The sequence below is a fragment of the Canis aureus genome, chromosome 6 (assembly GCF_053574225.1).
Source record: "Canis aureus isolate CA01 chromosome 6, VMU_Caureus_v.1.0, whole genome shotgun sequence".
NCBI lineage: Eukaryota > Metazoa > Chordata > Mammalia > Carnivora > Canidae > Canis > Canis aureus.
In genome coordinates, this window is record NC_135616.1 from 6,053,885 (window position 1) to 6,072,465 (window position 18,581).

The following is an 18,581-nucleotide window of genomic DNA, read 5'->3' on the forward strand; positions in this document are numbered from 1 at the left end:
TCTATTGAAACAAATACCATCCTCAACTTGATCCCAAGGCTGTGGAGATGTATCAACCTTGACATCACAACCACCTTCCCTGGCAGTGTTCTGAAAGCCACTGCCCATGCTTTCCCCGCAGTTGGGTCCTACACCAACTGACAATGCTAATTTCCTGGACATCTTCAGAGAGAGTGGCTTATAGATCACTTTCCACACTTAAGAAGATACCTGCATTATCTCCAAGCAAAAACAGGGATGTTTTTCATTATAGTCCCTATAAACAATGCTACTTAAATAGTAGGATTCTATTCTACTTCTATCTCCAGGACTTCATTTTCTGGTTAGTTCCATTTTGTTCTGGCCAGTTTTGTTACTGCTTCTTCCAAAAGCCATATATGAGATCAACACATGTGTCCACATACTTGGCATAAAACCCCACGTCATTTTATCGTGGCTGCTATATTCACAGCTGGGGCATGAGGAGTCACAAATGCTTCATGTGCATTGTTGATTAAGGGATCAAAGGAGGAGCTAGGGAAGAGAGCTCTTTGAGATTTCTGATCTAGAAACTCAATCCTCTGGGCACAGGTTTGGTTTCATTTAGTCTGAAATGTGACCAGTGCCCATGCTTGGCCACTTCTCATTCAGGACTATTTTTAAGGTGCCCTGCACATTCCAAGCTGCACATTCTATGCACTGCTCTCTTTTAACAAGTTAGAATCTCTTAGCAGATCTGTCAAAAGCCATAGGGAGCAAAGTCAGGGAAGAAATCTGGTGCATGGTAGGAGAATCTAGTTAACATCTACTGAGATGAATAGGCACCAGAAATATCTGTCCTTCTGAAGTCTGTTTTGTTCCCCCCCCTTCCCCGAGCTGCTAATTTTGGTACACTTGCATTTAATGGGTTAGTGGGTATTAGTGCATTCTGACGTCAGCTTTTTCTGCCTATAACTGTTTCAAGAGTGCTGGGTGTGGATCATCCTCTCTCTTCCTAAGATTAGCATATACACTATCTGAGCAGTAGGCCTTCTGTTGCACAGATTTGTCATCTCCTGAAATTCTGGAGTGTTACAATGTGGCTTTTCCTTCTCTCCTTCTTGGTGCTATCGCTGCTAGTGGTACTAGTACTGGAAGTAGTGGTTTAATCCAGCCCAAATGTCCATATATCCCAAAATAACAAGACATCGTCTCTCCTCTTACTCCAAATATGAAAATCTATAAGGTAAAAAAGCATAGAAGGCATCTCACACATGGAACTTGGGAAATTGATGCTTTTTAAAAACTCCAGCTTAAACACAGCAAGTTTTTTTTTCCTCTTTTAAGCTATTGATACTAGGTGTCCTATCAGCTCCCGACCCCAAGAAACTAAGGACAGAGCTAAGGGAAATTCACACATGTGTAGTAGTAATTGGCTTGCACCAACAATTAGTTAATTTCAAGGACAATGTTAGAGGAAGGAAGAGCACTGCTTGAGGCATGTTGGCTTCAGTCTTGGCCTCATTCTAGATCCAAGTGACCAAGTGTACCTTTCCTGCAGTTATGGTGGTGCTCTGTGCTGTCGGGCCCATGTGGGAATCTTCACCGGGAGCAGCGTCTGGGTCAGGCTGCTCTGCTCACTGACCGGAGCTCTGTGCATAGTTTTCCATGATAGCCTCACAGGAAAGTTGTGGCCAATGGATCCATGGATGTTTTCATTAAAAGACTTCTAAGAGTTCTGCCTCTAGCATTGTCCATTGTACAGTTCTTTAACTCACCGTAGTACTGAAAGATCAAACTAAGCAGGGGACATGCTCCACTGGGACAGAGCAGGTCCTCTAAGACTGTGACTCTATGAGGGATCTATGTTGGTCTCCTCTCATGAAAGGAAGAACTACAGAGCTATCAAAGTGGTCCTAGGATATGTTTTATCTTTTAAAAAATATTTTAAAATATAATGTGTTTGCATACGTAATTGAGAGTCTTCCGTGTGAAATGCCTTAGAGGATAAAGAAGTCAGAACACAAGATGTCTAAGTCTTGATTAATACTATTCCTTTTAGGAAATTATGTTTGCCTTTCACCATGAGTTTTAAAATTTTCTCATCAAGCTCTGTAAGATTAAAGGAAATCGAACAGATGTTCAAAGGAAGCAACATACCATGGCAAGAGAGCCAGATGTGTAGTCAGTGACCTGAGTGACCTCAAGGAGACGGAGCTCTTCTGAGCAGCGCTCCTCATGGCAAGGTGGGGAGAGGGCTGAAGCAGGCGCAAGAAGACTGTTCTAGACCACTCATCCACCAAACCCCCCAAGGGGTTTCCTGGAGAGCCACCTCACTCTCAGACCTCCATTTTCTTGTTCACAGAATGGGGGAAATTAGCCTGAAGATCTGACATTCCCTTCTGAGCTACATTGTGCAGTGACCCCAAGTCGTCACATGGCACCAGCTAGCTCTGCTAATCTACCTCTTCTGGAGGTGTATCTTCCCACAACACTCAGTTTGATTCAACCAACTAGGTTTCTCTCTCCAAAGCTGCTGGTTTCCAAAGCTACGTGATGCCATGCGTGTAGACAGCAGGCAACGGGGAAAATTATCAATGCCCCAGTGTTAAGCAACATTTTATCAGAGTTTAGCTAAACAAGGCGACATGTGACATGCCTTGAGTGATGACCATATGGGAAGGAAGCAGCAGCTATCCTCAAGCAGCTATCCCAGAGAACAGGGCTGCCGTGTTAAGCCAGAGCCATGCTTAGATAGGATCAGGAAACTGCCAGGGAAAAATGAGAAAGGGCTACAGTGGGCAGAGGAGATTGGACCCACAACGAGCAGAGCTAGGACACCCCTTCCCACCTAGCGGTCTTTGGTGGCAGGACACAGTTGGCTCTTTATTATTAGTCAGACTTTAATTCACACAATATTTAGCATCGTTCATGGTTACTTTCTCAGCCAACGGCTCCTCGGCTCTGGGAATCATCCACATATAATCACATAAAGCGGATAGGACAGTATTTTTCTTCCCATTTCACAGATGAGAAAACGGGCTGAGATTTGCTTGAGAAACAAAGCTGGTAATGGACAGAGCTAGGCTAGAGCCCAGGGCCCCTGATGCCCATGCCAGAGTTGATTCTAGCAGAGTGGCATCCCTGCTAGAAAGAGCTAGTGTAGTGTTCATGGAAGACTAGGAAGTGTGCTTTCCTGAGGCTGTCATCCTGGAGATGAATAATTCAATTCTTCTGAAATGTACATAATTGTGAGTGTTCTACTGCTCAGGCAACCAGCATTCTCAGATGAAGACCCTTTGTGGGGCACAGGCTGATGGAAGGAGCTTATTGTGGAAGTTTCAGAGAGTTGTAAGACACAGGAGTCACCAAACCCACATTTGTTTTTATGTAAGCTTTTCGAGGGTAGTTTTCATGTTACCGTGTGCCCAAATCAATGAGGGTAGAGATGTGACCTACTCTCTCCTATAGGACAAGGGAAAAGCCCAGATGGGAGATCTGTGAATTCAGGCCTGGGTTAAGCCAGCAGTTCCGTGTGCACCTGTGACGGCAGGACCCACAGCAAAACAAGGCACTGTCCACAAGGTGAGCTGAAAGGTGCAGGTGCTACTCTGCCCCAAGTGCCTCCCTGAGCATCAATCCCTAGTCAAATGCCTAACTTTTTTTTGCTGTGTGAGCTTCGGTGTCTTTGTCACCCCTGCTGTCTGGAAGCCACCAGGTCCCTTAGAGCTGAGCAGTAACATCCCTCGGGGACTGATGAATTAAGAATTTTCAGCTAGACCTTTTTGAATGTGGCACATGGTGCTCTATCCTTGCAATAACCTGCCATGACCAGCGGTATCAGAGCCAGGGATTCATTCCTCGGGGACACCTGTCTCTCTGTGGTGGGTAGAATTACTTGCCAGGAAGAGCTTGTCACTGCCAGGACTGCTGACAACTGTTTCATGTGATGGAGTATCTATGGTGGCCTCTATGGTGGCTGGGAGCTTTGTTGACAAGAGGTGGCTATGGTGACAGAGAATGCTGAAGATCCCCCAGTGCTGGGAGTACACTCCCTGATTCTGGCCCCTGGCTGGAGCACTGTCACTGGCAACTACAGGACAGGCCACATGAGACACAGGGAAGGACAGTTTCCTCCAGACCAGCAAAGACAGTGCTTGGTTTTCATACCTGTTTTCTTGACTGTTGGACACAAAGCTACAGGACACTCACAGGTTAGTCCCCTATGTCTTGCTACATGTCCAGGTGTCCACAGGCAGGACGATGGTCGTCTGACCCAAGGTGTGGCAGTTCGCCCGCATTCACCCTGAGCAGACCCTCCCATTCCAGTTGCATGCAATGGACTTGGATTTCAGTGAAGCCCCGCCTGGTTGCGTATCTGCCCACCATGTCCCTCGAGGGCCCCAGACCCCGGTAGGAAACATCACACAGCCAGCCACACAGCCCAAGGAGGGATGGGAGGGCAGGGCAGGGGTTGCCGGCCGCTGGGACCAGCCAGGCGCTGACCTCTAGACTGAAGCAGCTCTGGCCTCCCTGCCGGCAGCTCCCGACGTCCCCATCAGCGCGGCGGTGCAGCTGCTCTGGCTCGTCCCCGCACTCCTGCCCCGGCTGCCACTCCAGCTGACCTCTCAGTTTGGACTGTTTAGGTGCATGGGAGGGATTGGGTTGGGTTTGGTTCTGAATTTTAAATAAACAATGAAGGATAAGGGGGTAGGGGTAGGGAGGGGAGGCTAAAGAAAACAAAGATGGGTAACAGAGACCACAGACACCACCACCGGATGGGGAAGAGCATGAACAGACGCAGTGCCGGGAAAGAGAGCCACAAGAACAGAACCCAGATGGGGATGAGCAAAATGGTAGCTGAAAGGTCTGAAAAGCAAAAAGGGAAACAGAATGGGGAGGAAGGCGGAACACCGGTTATGAGGCGCATGCAATGGGGATGCGTGAATCGGAGACTCCACCGCAAGCACACTACCCATGAAGGATACGGAAACAAGGCTCCTCCTTCCTCGCTTGTGGTCGAGCAGCAAAAGCCATAATCCAGGCGGCAGCTGGGTCATGCACCCAAGGGCGATGCATAGGAAAGCAGTCCTTGGAAGGCCACTCCACTCCGCCCTCACCCTCGGCTCGGGGAGGGCAGCGACTTTCTCCATCAGAACCATCTTTCTCCTGGGGCCAGCTCCCCACTCTGGCTCATCTTCCAGTGGGAGTGGCTGCCTAGGGCCTTTCGGACCTGTACTGCGTCCCTTTGGCCATCAACCCAAGTAGGGATGCAAACGCTCCTGGGCAAGTCTGCTAAGTATCCTGACTGTGAAATGAGTTTGTACTTTGTTTAAACTCCTCTGGCTTCTTCATCAAGACAGCTGGTCATTTGAGACATCAAAAAAAAAAAAAAAAAAAAAAGGAGAAAGGACAGACTGCGTCGACCCCTATCGCTTCCATTGGGGTGAGCCTTGTGTCATGAGGGAGGGCCTCTAAGCCAAGAGCACCGGCGCAGTTAAAAAAAAAAAAAAAAAAGAAGAAGAAGAAGAAGAAGGGGAGGAAAATAAAATAAAACTAAAAACTAAAAAAAAAAAAAAAAAAAAACCCAACCAATAGAAAGGATTTGGTTGACACTTGAGGCTTTAGTACAATGCAGGTTTGAAATCATAACCAAGCAGCCGTGAGCAGAATGAGTTCAAGTGCAGCAATGCCAGCAAGAAGGAGGAAGAGCAAAACGGAGCAGGGAGGCAGAGCCAGGAGCCCCCTTACCTGCAGGTCCGGGACCAGCTCCTTCCCCAGGTTCCCGACGGGGGAGTCCCGGGACACGGAAGTGACGGTGGAGAGAAAGCTGGAAGACTCTGTGAGGTGAGGCAGGGGGGACAGGCCTTCCAGGCGCTCCCGCAGGCCATCCCCGATTCGGTTCACCTGCTCCAGGAAGGCCTGCAGCTCCTTCCTGAAAGCCTTCATCCTCGAGTTGATGGTCCCCAGCAGTGGGGGCTCCTTCTTGCCCCCCTCGCCCGTCCCCCCCGCCCCCTGGATGTCGGGCCCTGGCAAGGCCTCGCCACTGCCCAGCAGCCCCACATCGTCCCCGAAGCCCGCGGTGTCCGTGATGAGGCGCTCCACTGTTCGCTCCAGGCGCTCAGCCTCGTGCTTTATGCTCGCCAGGCACTCGGTGTCCTCCCTGGCCCGCAGGAGCTCGGCGGGACACGGCTCGCTCGCCTCCGATGGCTTTCCGCTGCCGAAGCCTGACGTCTTCTCGCACATCTCCTCTGAGTCGCTCTCCCCGCCAATAGGGCCCTCCCGCTTGGGCTGGGGCTGGCGGCCTTCCTCCCCATCGCTCTCCTTCTTGCCCTGGTCGCTGTCTGCGTCGCTGTCCCGGGGGCTGGGGGCACGCAGGCCTAGGTGGGCAGCCAGGTCATAGCGCTGCACATTGGACAGTAGCACCCGGTTCTCATACTGCAGCTTCAGCACCTTCCCACTGAGCTCATTGATCTGTAGCCGCGCCGACTTGAGCTCCTCCTGCAGAGGGGCCCCGCTGCCCACGCCCTTGCCCGCGCCATCCGCCAGCCACCCTGGCTCCGGCCGAGGCTCAAACTTGAACTTGTTCAGCTCATGGGTCAGCTGCCGGTTGTGGTCTTCGATCTCAGATATGGACCTCCGGAGCAGCTCCGCTTCCTCCTCCACGAACTGCAGGTGCCGGCGGAGCTCCGTCGAGGACTCCAGGGAGTCACCGAAGGGTGAGGTAGGAATGCCTGTGATGTGGTCCCGGCCTGTACCCTCTCGCTCGTACTGGAGCCTCATGTCCTCCATTTCTGCTTTGAGGCCTCGGTTCTCCACCTCCAGTTCCACAATCTTCCGGCCCAAGATGTTGGCCTCTTCCTCCACCAACTTCAAGCGCAGCTTCAGCTCAGCCTCCCTGGTGCTGGGCGGCCCCCCGGCTTCCCCCGTGGGGAGGGGGCTGTCCACGTCTCCATAGAGGGCCTTGTACTTCTGGAGCTCCTGTTCCAGCTCGTCCTTCTCCTTCCCCAGCTTGGCCATCTTTTTACGCATCAGGGAGCCTTCCTCTTTGGCAAACTGAAGCTGGCACTTCAAATCGGCACTGTCATCCTGCCAGGAGAGAACAGCCCGAGAGAAGGGTTATTTGAAAATACCAAATGTTCGTGTTTTGGATGATTTCCCTCGCACCTCGCCCCCAACACACAGACACACAAACACAAAACAATGATATTTCTATCAGTGCGTCGAGTTACAGGTAGAAGGAGCCAAGGCAGAGCCAAGGTGAGCCCAGGCCTTCACAGAAGGAACACTGCAAAGGCCTATCTGTTGCTTTGTCACAGAAACCAAAGAAACCAAACAGTGCATTTGGAAAAAACAGGTACATGGAGTCCATCATACAGGTGATGGGTGAAGGGGATGGAAAATGAAATGCAGCCCAGTGCCTGTGGGCAACACAGTGGTCCTTCATTTCACTTTGTGGGTCCAATCTGACTAATCACCAGTACTAGGTACCAGAACCCCTGAGAGGTACCAGAGTCCCTCACTAAGCCTGGTATAGCAGACAGGCTTCAGTAGCTGCTTCTACCTGTTGTCACTCCCTCCCTCCACAGTGTGGACCTCCCTCATGTAGAGTGGCCAGCCACCCACTGGTATTACCAGCACGGGGAAGCCCCGATCAGAGCCTGGCACTGCCCAGATGTTCTGAGACCCTGAGACATGGCAATTCACCTCTATTTCTCCCCTGGCCTCCCCTGCTCCAGCATATCACAAGGATGACATGAGGACAGACATGGGATGAAAGGCAGGAGGGGGCTTTGGAACCTGCTCTGTGGAGTAAGTATCATGCTCTTTCAGTTAGGATGAACTGTGACCGTAGACCTAACCCCTGAGTTACTGACAACGTTTCACCAGGCAAGGGCCACGTCAGAGCCTTTGCTTCTGTCTCATTCCCTTTACTTGCTGCAACACAGCGGGAGATGAAACTCAGAAACTCAAGGCCAGAGTTAAGTGTTTCAAAATCAGGGAAGTGGTTCTCACTGAAATCGCTAGAGGGTTCTGGAGGGTCACCAAAGCACTCTCTGCTACTAAAAGCCCATATGATGTGGCTGAGGTCCTGAAGGCATATTTAGGACCATTTGGGAAGTTGATTCTGCCTTTCCAGGGCAGATCCCAATGCCTGAGAATCGTATGGACTCTGATGTGGGCTTACACAAGTATTTCAGTGAATTCAGTGAATGGGAAAAATGAGCGATTGCATGAATCATTCCTCTTTGATTGGCTATCAGAAGCTTCAGAAGGACAAAGTCCTTGGCAAAGGCTTCCCCATCACCCAGAGAGACTCAACAATGAGGTCCATGGTAGCCATTCCCCAGCAGCCCCAGGGGAGGGAGAGTCATCAAACCAAACTCCTGAACAAGTCAACTCTGGGGAAGAATGAACTTTCAGATCATTGTGCTCAAATGGTTAGGCAGCTTTCACACTCAGGGAATAGGGCTATTCTTTGCCATGTTCTTCCTGCATGCTCCCCATTGGGTAGCAAGATATACAAATACCCACCTTGGTGTCTCCCAACTGTCCTCCTTCTATCCTGCCTAGATCCTGCCTCCTACAGCCCAAACCCATGGAAGGAAACAAAAATGACGTGACAGGGAAGAAAAATCTAAGGCCAACTGTGAGCCAAAGGCCATGTGGCTGTAAAGACACATTGTATATAATCCTAATACTAAGGGAAAAAAGCATGATTTTTTGCATGTTTGTTTGTTCATTCATTCATTCTTTCAGTGAATGTCGGGAATCATTATGTATCAGAAACTGGTACATTACTTTTAATTGACCCCAGCTTCTTAAAACTGTCGAAAACAGATCAAAAGCAGCCTTTTATTTATTTGATAAACATAGATTTACAAGAATCTGTGCATCCAAATACACAGAAAGAGGTCTCTGCTGTTCACAGGAAGAAACAGAGTTTAAATGAGCAAACATACATCCCAGTGGAGACAGACTGTGAACACTATGTAAAAGGATTAGTTTGGGAGTGAAAAGCCTAGGATGGGAAGACAGTGAGGTGCTCCTGGCCCCAAAATTCACTTGATAGCCAGCATATGTTCTTTGTCCCAAATCACCTAAATGGTCCTGTCTCTACCCTGAAGTGCAGAGAAATTCATCTTGGTGCCTGTGGACAGCAGCTAGTATCATGGAAGAGATCACCAGACCCAAGGGGACGCCACCACCTGCCCACTTGGAGCCTGGGCAGACCCAGGAATGGGCATGACCACCTACTGTGACCAATGTCCGGCCCCCACTTCCATGGACATCTGCAGCTCTTGAGGCCCTAGTATGGTGGAGGAAGGTTGGAAATGGGCAGACAAGGGGCAGCGTTACCTGCATAGATCAGGCAGTTTTGGTCTCAGACCAAGATCTGGGAGTCCTGGGGGATCTTTCCTGAGGGTCTTCCCCTAAAAGTTGAACTCAGAAACCGAGTAAAGGGGTGGGATCTCTGAGAGGTCTGGGGAACCCAGGCCTTCCCCAACGGTTCTGAAACACTCAGCTCCAAGTGCTCAGGGTAGACAATCTCACAGAGCTCTCACATCACTGTCATTTCCGGAAACCTTAAACCTCACATCTCCTCTCCCCCGTCCACCACTCCCCATAAGTCTGACTACAACCAGAATTGTTCTCCTCCTCCTTGAACTGAGACCCCTGTCCATTCGAGAAGCAAGATTCTAGGACACACTTCAAGGAGGGTCCAATGCATAGGTTACCTGAAGATTGATAAAGTATCCCAAAAGTCTTCTTGTTCCTTAAAAGCAGAAACTACAACACATACCAGGAATTCTAACATGATTAAAGCGTGTTGTCATTTCTACTCAATACCCATGCATGACACTTAGATCTGCCACCAGTGCTAAAGCAGTTTTCCAAAGAAAGACAATCTCTGAAGCCAAGGGAATGTATGCATTTGGCAGAAGGGTCAGACTTGCCCACTCTGGTCTGGGTGGCTGGAGCTGGGCGCTGCCCAGGTGTGGTAGGGGGAGGCCTGGGGAGCCAGGCTCAGCCTGTTCTAGGGGCAGGGAGCTACTCCTTCTCAGAAGATGGGGAATCACAACCTCAGTGGGAGCAGCAGGAGACTGGATTCCCATCTTGTAACTACACACTTTCTAACACTCTGCCAAATTCCAGGGGAGGGTCTAGGCTGAATCCTGAGCTGAAGGATACCAAGCTCTGGTTTCAAAAGATCATGAGATAGCTCCAGGAATGCAGAATCAATGCAGAAGGTCCAATCAGACTTTCCACACAACACAAGTCCTGTTGCAGGCAGAGAAGGCAAGCATGGTACAGAAGGGAGGACACACATGGGACCATCGCCACCACCACCACCACCACCACCACCACCACCAGCCGGAAAAGGCCTTGTCAAGCAACAAAAATATATCGCTATATATTCTTTGGCTTGCAAGTCTGATGTCCAGCCAGCACCCCAAGCGCTGACTACGCACATTCCTACCTTGCGCCGGGGTGCCAGTTTCCTTTGAGTTTTGGTTGTAGACCTGCAGTTTCCAAGGCGCTCGGTTCCACCACTCTGCTGGACAGAAACTCCTTTCTCAATGATAGTACAGGCAGAGGGGGAGCGGAACACATTCCCAGTGCCCGGAGTATTTCGCAAACACTCCTGAGTGTTGCTCAGCCTGAGTCACCCACGGGGACTGCAGTGCCATGCTGGTCATTCCAGAATGGGGAAGAGGTTACCCTTTTAAGGGAGATCCTCCCTGCTCAAGAGCCAGGAAGCTGAAATGTACTCGAAGCCCATGAGGGTCCAAGACCCCAGCACAGAGCCTGCAGATTTTAGTTTCCCTGTTATCAGTAGATGTCAAAGTGAGATTAGGAGTAGAGAAGCCCAAAGGGAAAGGTTAATCTTTGACATTCTTCCTTCTTCACATGGCCCAGCCCTCCTTGAAGGCTATGCTGGGCATCAGTGAGTTTGGATAATGGCACAACCAAAGCCAATTGAGGGTGGAGTTCACGGGGCAGGCCAGTGGAACTCCAAGTTACTGGGACTTCTTGCGCCTATCAAATTACTCCTTGCTCTGAGAGCTTGGGTTGCTGATACCCCACTCAGGCCTTTGTTCTCTCCAATACCTAATGCTAGCAAGATCCTTTTTTTTTTTTTTTTTCAAAGAAGAAGAAGAAGAAGAAAGGAATCCAGTAAAGCAAGTGTTCAAAAGAGCTCAGGAAGTTCTGCAGAACACAAGTTGTGTACACAGAAAGGGTGAGGCTTGTGCCATCTCCCAGTGAGACCATTTCACTTTTAATTAGGACAGTTTAGGATACTGTTCAGCTTGCACATTAAAAAACAAACAAACAAAAAAACCCCCAAAAAACACAAACCAACCCAACACCTAAAACAATAGCTTATGAATGACCCAATAGCACAGAGGCCATACTATTTTACTGTGTGAATGATGCTGAAGGCCAAAATATGTCTTATCATTTGTGAGTACTGCCAGAGAGCCCTAAATTATATCAAATTATGTTTTGCAGAGTCCGTTTGTTCTCGTCTTTCTTGAAGAAGTCACCAGCTTATCAGTGCGAGAAACAAAAACAGAAGCTGGTGGTGTTTTTTTGAAAAGGTTCTAGAGTGAACCTTTTCACCCTATGGAGATTTTGAATGAGTCCACATTTTTTGGCAGGTAATGTTTCTTTGAATATTTTAAAGGCAATGCTAACACTTTGGAGACAATTCAAAATGAAGTGACTGCCCCTCAAGAGATGTAACATTAGAACAATGCCTCTGCTTACCTGGTTAAAGGTTTTCTTTTCTTTGTACGTTTCTCGGTTGCCTCTTCTTTTCAGGGAACTCTGAAATAGATCCAAGGGACATTCAGTTATGGGAGGAGGTCACATACAGGAGCTATGCTAGGGTCACATTGTCCCCACCAGTCAGGGGCACATGCAATGGACTGAGGTTCTTTTTTTTCCCCACTGGAATCAAGGAACCACTTAGAGTCAATGTTTAAAAACTGGTGAGAGAGCTTAGCAAGGTCTTTGAGCCATCATGATTGTATTTGGAGTATTCCTCAATTATTCAGTTTAATGATAATGGATGTTGGTTTGGATAATTTATAAAAATGGGAAGATAGGAGAAAGGTAGGCAGTATTTCTGGAGCTACCTTACCTTTCTTAATTATGTTTTGTTGGGGCTAATATCAAAATTAGTTGGTGTTTCCTGAGTACCTATGGATAAATGGCCAGATCACAAAGTGATAGGAAGGGAGAGAAGGGTGGCCTGCGCTTATGGAAAAAACCTAATCCAGGATGCAGCATTCTCCATGCACAGCCCCCTTCCAACTCATGACTAAACCTACATCTTAAAGGTCTTGTAAGTCCATAATACATTCATGTGAAGAGGCCCTGACTGTCCTTCACTGGGCTAGGTCCCTGCCTAGTTTCATATACAATGCAGCACACCCCTGCCTGCTATCAGCAAGAAATATGTCTGAAATACAAACATGAATAGAAATAAAAGGGTAGGGACGCCTGGGTGGCTCAGCGGTTGAGCGTCTGCCTTCAGCTCAGGGCGTGATTCCGGGTTGGGGATTGAGTCCCTCATCAGGTTTTCTGCGCGGAGCTTGCTTCTCCCTCTGCCTGTGTCTCTGCCTCTCTCTGTGTGTGTCTCTCATGAATAAATAAATAAAATTTTAAAAATAAAAAAAAAAATAAAAGGGCCAAGAGATGTCTGAAATAGAACAGCAGGGAGCCAAGGCACTCCCTGCTAATGTAACGTATGAAGACCAAGAGAACTGGCTGGAAGAGCGAGAAGCATCCTAGGAGGCGAGACACACAGATGTGAAACCTTGAAAAGATGAACAAAATCCTGAGATAAGTGGGGAGAAGGTGGTTTGGAAAGTTAAAGACTTGTCGGCTCTCCTTTAGACCCCAGCAAGCCAGTGAGTGGGAAGGCGGTCTCCCTGATGGCTACCTGCCCACTTCTGCAGCCTTGCCCTACACAAGGCATGAGGCATGGACCTGGAACATTGGACCCTCCTGGAGTTCATCAGAAGAGGGCTCAGAGCCTCTCTGCTCATTCCTTTGCAGCAGTGCCCCTGCCCAAACAGACTGGGAAGGAGGCTCTCATGCACTTCTATCAGGGTCAGACCTACGGTAATGAACTTAGATCTATGTGTATTCAAAATGCCTCACTCACAGAAGGCCAGGGAGTGCCATTTAATGGATGAATTTCAGGGCTATGAAACAATTAAAAATTCCAGCCGTCCCTTAGCCTCTAGGGGACCAGAGGCCTGGAGGAAAGAAAGGCAATTGAGAGAGTGAGAAGATTACAGAATCAGCACGAAGTGTGGGCACTCTCAGGTCAGCCACGGCACAGTGTGTGGAAGCTTACTGTTTAGGGTTAGGGTTAGGGTTAGGGTTAGCTGCAGAAGCAGCTTTGTTTCCTTTAGTCTTTCTGGTAAAAGCAGGGTCAAACCACAAAGATATAACGAATCTCTTCCAACAGGTTATGTTAAACCTGTCTTAAGAAGAGATTTACTGCCCATAGTCCGTAGGCTTTCCAAGATTCTTTGCGCTGCAATGAAGGAGCTTCTTTGATTTGAATGAGCTGAACAAGATGAACACTTCCGATGGTTCACTACAGAGAAGAGTTACAATAAAGAAGCAAGGAGACAAACCATTCCAGAGGCTTCAGCCTCTGGGACTTAACTAGGACTGCAGTGAATGGTGAGCCTGCCTCTGCAAGCCACCCTGCACTGCAACATGTTCTCCCAATGAATGCAAAGCACATTCTGCACACCCAAGAGGAAAGTGAGATGAAGTGAGATGAAAGCTGGAAATGGAGACAGAAGAATGATGGTGCCATTTAGGTGTGGGGAAGAAGGGCCTAGGCGAGCTCCTGCTGGGAGGCAGCCAATGGGGAGCCTGTGTACGGATTCCTCTGACTCTCCTGATGGGTCTTTCTCCTTGCTAATCCCCGAGTACAACTGCCTCTGAGTCCTGTGATCCTTCTAGTGAATCACAGAATAGGTGGGGGGCCGTAGGATTCCCAACACGGATCCCAGTCACAGTGACAACTAAAATGACGAACAATGCGAAGATTAAAGTTAACCAGAAATTGGCCAAGACCTCTACGAAAGAAACCATACAATTTTGGTGACAGACATAAAGAAATGCTTGATGCTGTCCGAGGGAAAGACCTTATTTTATAAAGATGTCACATTTCCCCCACATCATTGTAAGTACAACATCATTTTAACCAAATTCCTCTCTTTCCATATATATATATATAATGTAATATATATACACACACATATGTGTATATATATGGAAACTATTTACGAGTGTGTATATACATACACACATACATACACACACATGCTATTTGCATAGATGTGAGAGGGGAGCGAAGAGTACGGAAAGACTTGACACAGTGACTCAAAAATTCATCTAGACCAGGGTTGGCAAACTAAGGCCTTCAGGACAAATCAACCCACAGCCTGTTTTATAAATGAGTTGCATCGGAGCACAGTTTTGTCTATTACTGTCTGCTTCTACTTTGTACTACAGAAGCAGAGCTGAGTAGCAGTGACACACCATATGGTCTGTAGAACCTACAACATTTACTATCTGGCCCTTTTCAGAAAGCTTGCTGACCTCTGGTCTAGAAAAATAAATTGGTAACAAGAGCCAAGAACACTTTGAAAAGGAAGAAAAATGACAGTAGGTTTGCACTACTAGACATAAAAATACAGTATAATGGTTTGGTGCTGGTACAAAATTAGATAAATGGAACAAAACACAAAGCTCAGAGATAAACCAGAGAGGAAACTATCCAGAACTAAGTCCCAGAGGCTGAGAGTAGATGAGCTTTTAACAACTGATACAAATAGCATCTTAAAAGTAGGGGAAAGAATGGCCTATTTTGTAGATGTTGGAGGAACAATTAGCACAGGGGAAAAAAAAAAAAAAGGAAGATCAATACCATGTATCAAAAAAAAAAAATTCCAGATGAATTAAAAACCAAGATGCATGAAATCATAAAGGAACTAGAAAGAAAGCAATGAATTTCTGTTTGTTCTTGGGGCATAGCTTTTTTTCTGTGTTTACAGAGAAACAAAAGCCAACACATCCAACAAAAAGATTGGTCATGTGGATTGGTAAGACTCTAAATGTTTATGTATCAAAAAAATCATTTATTAAAAAGCAAAAATCAAATGACCAAATGGGCAAAAAAAAGATTTTCCTAGTGTAAGGCGGACAAAAGAGTGATATTTGGCAAGCAACAGGAAAACTGCTGTAATTAAAAAATTAATGGTCGACAAACACATGATTACTTGCAATTGAAATAAAGTATCATTTTTTCACTTGGAGGTCTGCACACCAAAAGACTTATGACACCTAATGTTAGCAGATGTCCACAGAGGCAGGCACTTCCGTCCAGATCAGTGAGTGAGGATTTCCACGGCATTCCCGGCAGGCAACTGAGCATGGCAAAGGCACACAGTGTGTGCCAGGAATTCCACCTCTGGAAATGACTTAAGTCCTGGAAATGACTCAGATGGCCCTCACTTAACCAGTATTAATCCAATATCTACTATGTTGCCTTGTCTGGGCAACAGAGTAACAAGTCTTTGGGTTTTTAGAAACTTATATGAGAGTATGCAGAGTCAGACAATAAGAAAGGAAACAATAAGAATAAAATAAGTTCAGGGACCTAAGGGAACAGCAGAGATGGGGAGGAAGATTCATGGGTCACAATGTTGATCACACTACCTTGTATAATAGTGAATGAATTCTGTGGAGGGCGTTAAAATTAAGTTTTTGAAGAATTTTTAAAGATTCAGGAGAAATACAACACATTAAAAGAAAAATGCAGGTTATAAACGGCATGTATCTTGTGATTTCAATTTACAGCTGATACAATGCAAATATATGCACGTATTATGTATGTACGTCGGAAATGCAGACTGGAGAAACAGGTATCAAGTATTTCATCCTACAGTGACAGAATTGTGGGTGATTTTAATTTTCTTTTTTTGTGGCTTTTTATAGTCTCTAAATTACCTAGAGTGAATATGATTTCCTTTACAATTAAAAAAAAAAACAACTCAGGGAATTATTAAAGAGGTCAGAGAAAAGAGGCCATCACTGATCTCTGATGAAGGATTACAGTGGTGTTTTATCAGAAATTATCTGCCAGCTTCTTGGATCTCTTTTTGTAAGCTGACGTTGTTTTCATTAGCCTGGCATTTCTGGTATAATCTATGTGTATATCGGCTAAAAAGGCCAGGAAGCCCCCTGAGGAGTGAGGGAATCCGCCAGGTACTGCACTGCACTGCAGGTCCCCAGCATCTGGCTCCCTCTCGCCGACTGCCAGGTAGTCACAAGGCCCCCAGCCTGGGGTAGAATGTCTTTCTGGGCTCACCTGCTACGAGTCTCATCCAAGGTAGCTAGCTGAGTGCTTTGGGTATACTGGCCAAGGGACCCTGGGTGTAGGATGATTCATATGCACGTAATTCATGGCCAGTTTATTTCCCTAGATGACTCAGAGATCCAGTGGAGAATCTCTTCCAAGAAACAATAAGAAAAAGAAGAAAATGTTGACCATCAAATAAACTGAACCCAGAACAGGGGATTTGCTTGCTGATTCATTCTGCTCCTTCTTTTTAGTCTGGCCAACTGCCAACAAATCAACTCTAAGTTCCTATAGAAAAGGGGGAAAATTGAGTTTCTGACTCCAAACTGAATCCATCTAAGGCTGATGCATTTGCTGAGTATTGAAAATGATTAAATAAAATACAAAGTTAGGCAATTATTTGGACTTTCAAGTCATTTCTTAATGTTTCCTATTTGAAGTTAGCCAGTTTCTTCCAGGCAATTTCAGAAAAAGGAACAAGCTCTCAATTGCTAAAGCATTTCAGAGATAGGGCTTTGAGCTTAAAATTTAGATTAGTAATAAAGAGAGACAAAAATTAGGATGCTGTGAATCATTAGTGAGGATGGGAAAGAGGGTACAGATGTAGGCAGATGACTTTCAGAATTCTTACAGATCCTTATTATTTAGAAGTTGTTTAGGCTTTTTTGGGCTGATTTACAGTACATGTGCTTATAAAATTAGAATAAGAACATGAAGGTACACAGGCCTTCTTTCTTTTTAGGAGAGGGTTACCAAGATCCTTTCATCCACATTAGACCTCACGTAAGTGTTGTGGGATGTGAAGGGTACGAATTATTAGCTTCTCCTCCAGCTAGAAGCACCAGATCCTGGCTGGTAGATACCTTTTCACTTTTCAGCTCCCAGAGAGCTCCCAGGGAGACCAGTTCTCAACATGCCATGGAACCACTGCACTCAGCTGAAGTCCACTGCACCAATGTTATACTGCAGGGCCCTGTAAACCAGCCCCCCTCGGATTCATACCCTACGTGGCCACAACCACTTTCTCTTGGCTGTTTGGGAGAATAATGGCAGATATTAACAATTACCATTTCTTGGGCACATACTCATGCCAGGAGCAATGATAAACTCTTTCTTTCTTCCTTTCTTTTTAAAATTATGATAGAGAACGAGAAAGAGGCAGAGGGAAAGGGAGAATGTCAAGAAGTCTTCCCGCTGAGTGTAAAGCCCGACATGGGGCTCAATCTCATGACCCTGAGATTGTGACCTGAGCAGAAACCAAAAGTCAGATGCTCAACCCACTGAGCCACCCGGGTGCCCCACTAAACTCTTTCTTTACATGTCTGATCTAATCTCCTCCTCACAAAAGCCCTGAAGGGCATACATTATTATCACTGATAAATAGACAAGAAGATACATCAGAAGTAAGGTGATGTCTCCAGGTGCCCCAATCTCAGAGGTGGGGCTCCAACCCGAGCCTGACTCTGCCTCCTTCTTCACAGTCACAGCCCTGAGACCCTCCCGGCTGACCTCTGGGCCTCTGACAGCCCAATCTGCCAATCTGGGCTGCTTTTCTTTTTGTTTTCTTGAGGTTTTCAAGCCCCAAACTGCTGAGTCTTCTCACACAAAGAGCCTCTCCTTTCTCTAGCAAAAGAGCACAAAGCACTATTACCAGAATGGTTGCAAATTGCTCTGCTCACGAGGTACCTCATGGCTGTGAAATATTTGTTGGCACTGGTGATTTCTGAGGATCTGAGGCTGCGGACAGCACAGGTCCTTATATGGAAAAGACAGAAACTATGATCAGAGGACAAAATACCACAAAGTAAGTGAGGAGAGGAGAAGAAACTACATTGAAATGCTCTGGTGGAAGAAAGGTAACAGCCATAAATGTCAGAGCTGGTTCAGATCCCAGCACCCACAGCTAAGAGGGAGGAGGCCAAGAGGACAACAGCCTGGCCACAAGCCACAGCACCTGGACTGAGAGACCCACCTCAGAGGGACAGAGACCACCAGCACACCCAGGCTACCTACCAAATGCCACTTTTTCTTGGGAAGAGACAGGTTGCTGCTTGTGCACATTTGGGGAACAAGACACATATCTGCTTTGCAGTAGAGACTGGTTGATGCATTTTAAGACTCAGAGACATTAATTTGGAGGCCTAGTATTTGGAAAATTGTGGCAAAAACATACTACAACACAACACAAAATAAATGAAACTGAAGGTGATAAAGCAACAGT

General features: G+C 47.0%; 1 protein-coding gene and 1 long non-coding RNA gene across 12 annotated transcripts in view; one reads left to right on the forward strand and one right to left on the reverse strand.

The window, feature by feature from the left end:
* The window catches only part of MTCL1 (microtubule crosslinking factor 1), a 128,215-nt gene that overhangs the window by 40,707 nt on the left and 68,927 nt on the right, over positions 1-18,581 (reverse strand). For 4 of the 10 annotated variants that reach the window (XR_013381163.1, XR_013381162.1, XM_077900003.1 and 1 more), the window contains exons 4-7: positions 11,734-11,793; positions 10,442-10,519; positions 5,710-7,047; positions 4,465-4,596 (exon numbers count right to left, since the gene is read on the reverse strand). Coding sequence is in view for 8 of the 10 variants with exons in the window: in XM_077900003.1 (XP_077756129.1) it covers positions 4,465-4,596; positions 5,710-7,047; positions 10,442-10,519; positions 11,734-11,793 (1,608 nt within the window). In the remaining 2 variants the exon portion in view is untranslated. The remainder of the gene's footprint in view (positions 1-4,464; positions 4,597-5,709; positions 7,048-10,441; positions 10,520-11,733; positions 11,794-18,581) is intronic. The other 6 variants (XM_077899996.1, XM_077899997.1, XM_077899998.1 and 3 more) reach the window with 3 other exon arrangements.
* Positions 3,992-16,748, forward strand: LOC144315457 (uncharacterized). 2 transcript variants are annotated; one of them, XR_013381164.1, is made up of 4 exons: positions 3,992-4,172; positions 11,476-11,624; positions 15,859-15,923; positions 16,485-16,748. It is a non-coding gene; the product is annotated as an uncharacterized LOC144315457 (long non-coding RNA). The 2 variants fall into 2 exon arrangements; XR_013381165.1 differs by lacking the exon at positions 15,859-15,923.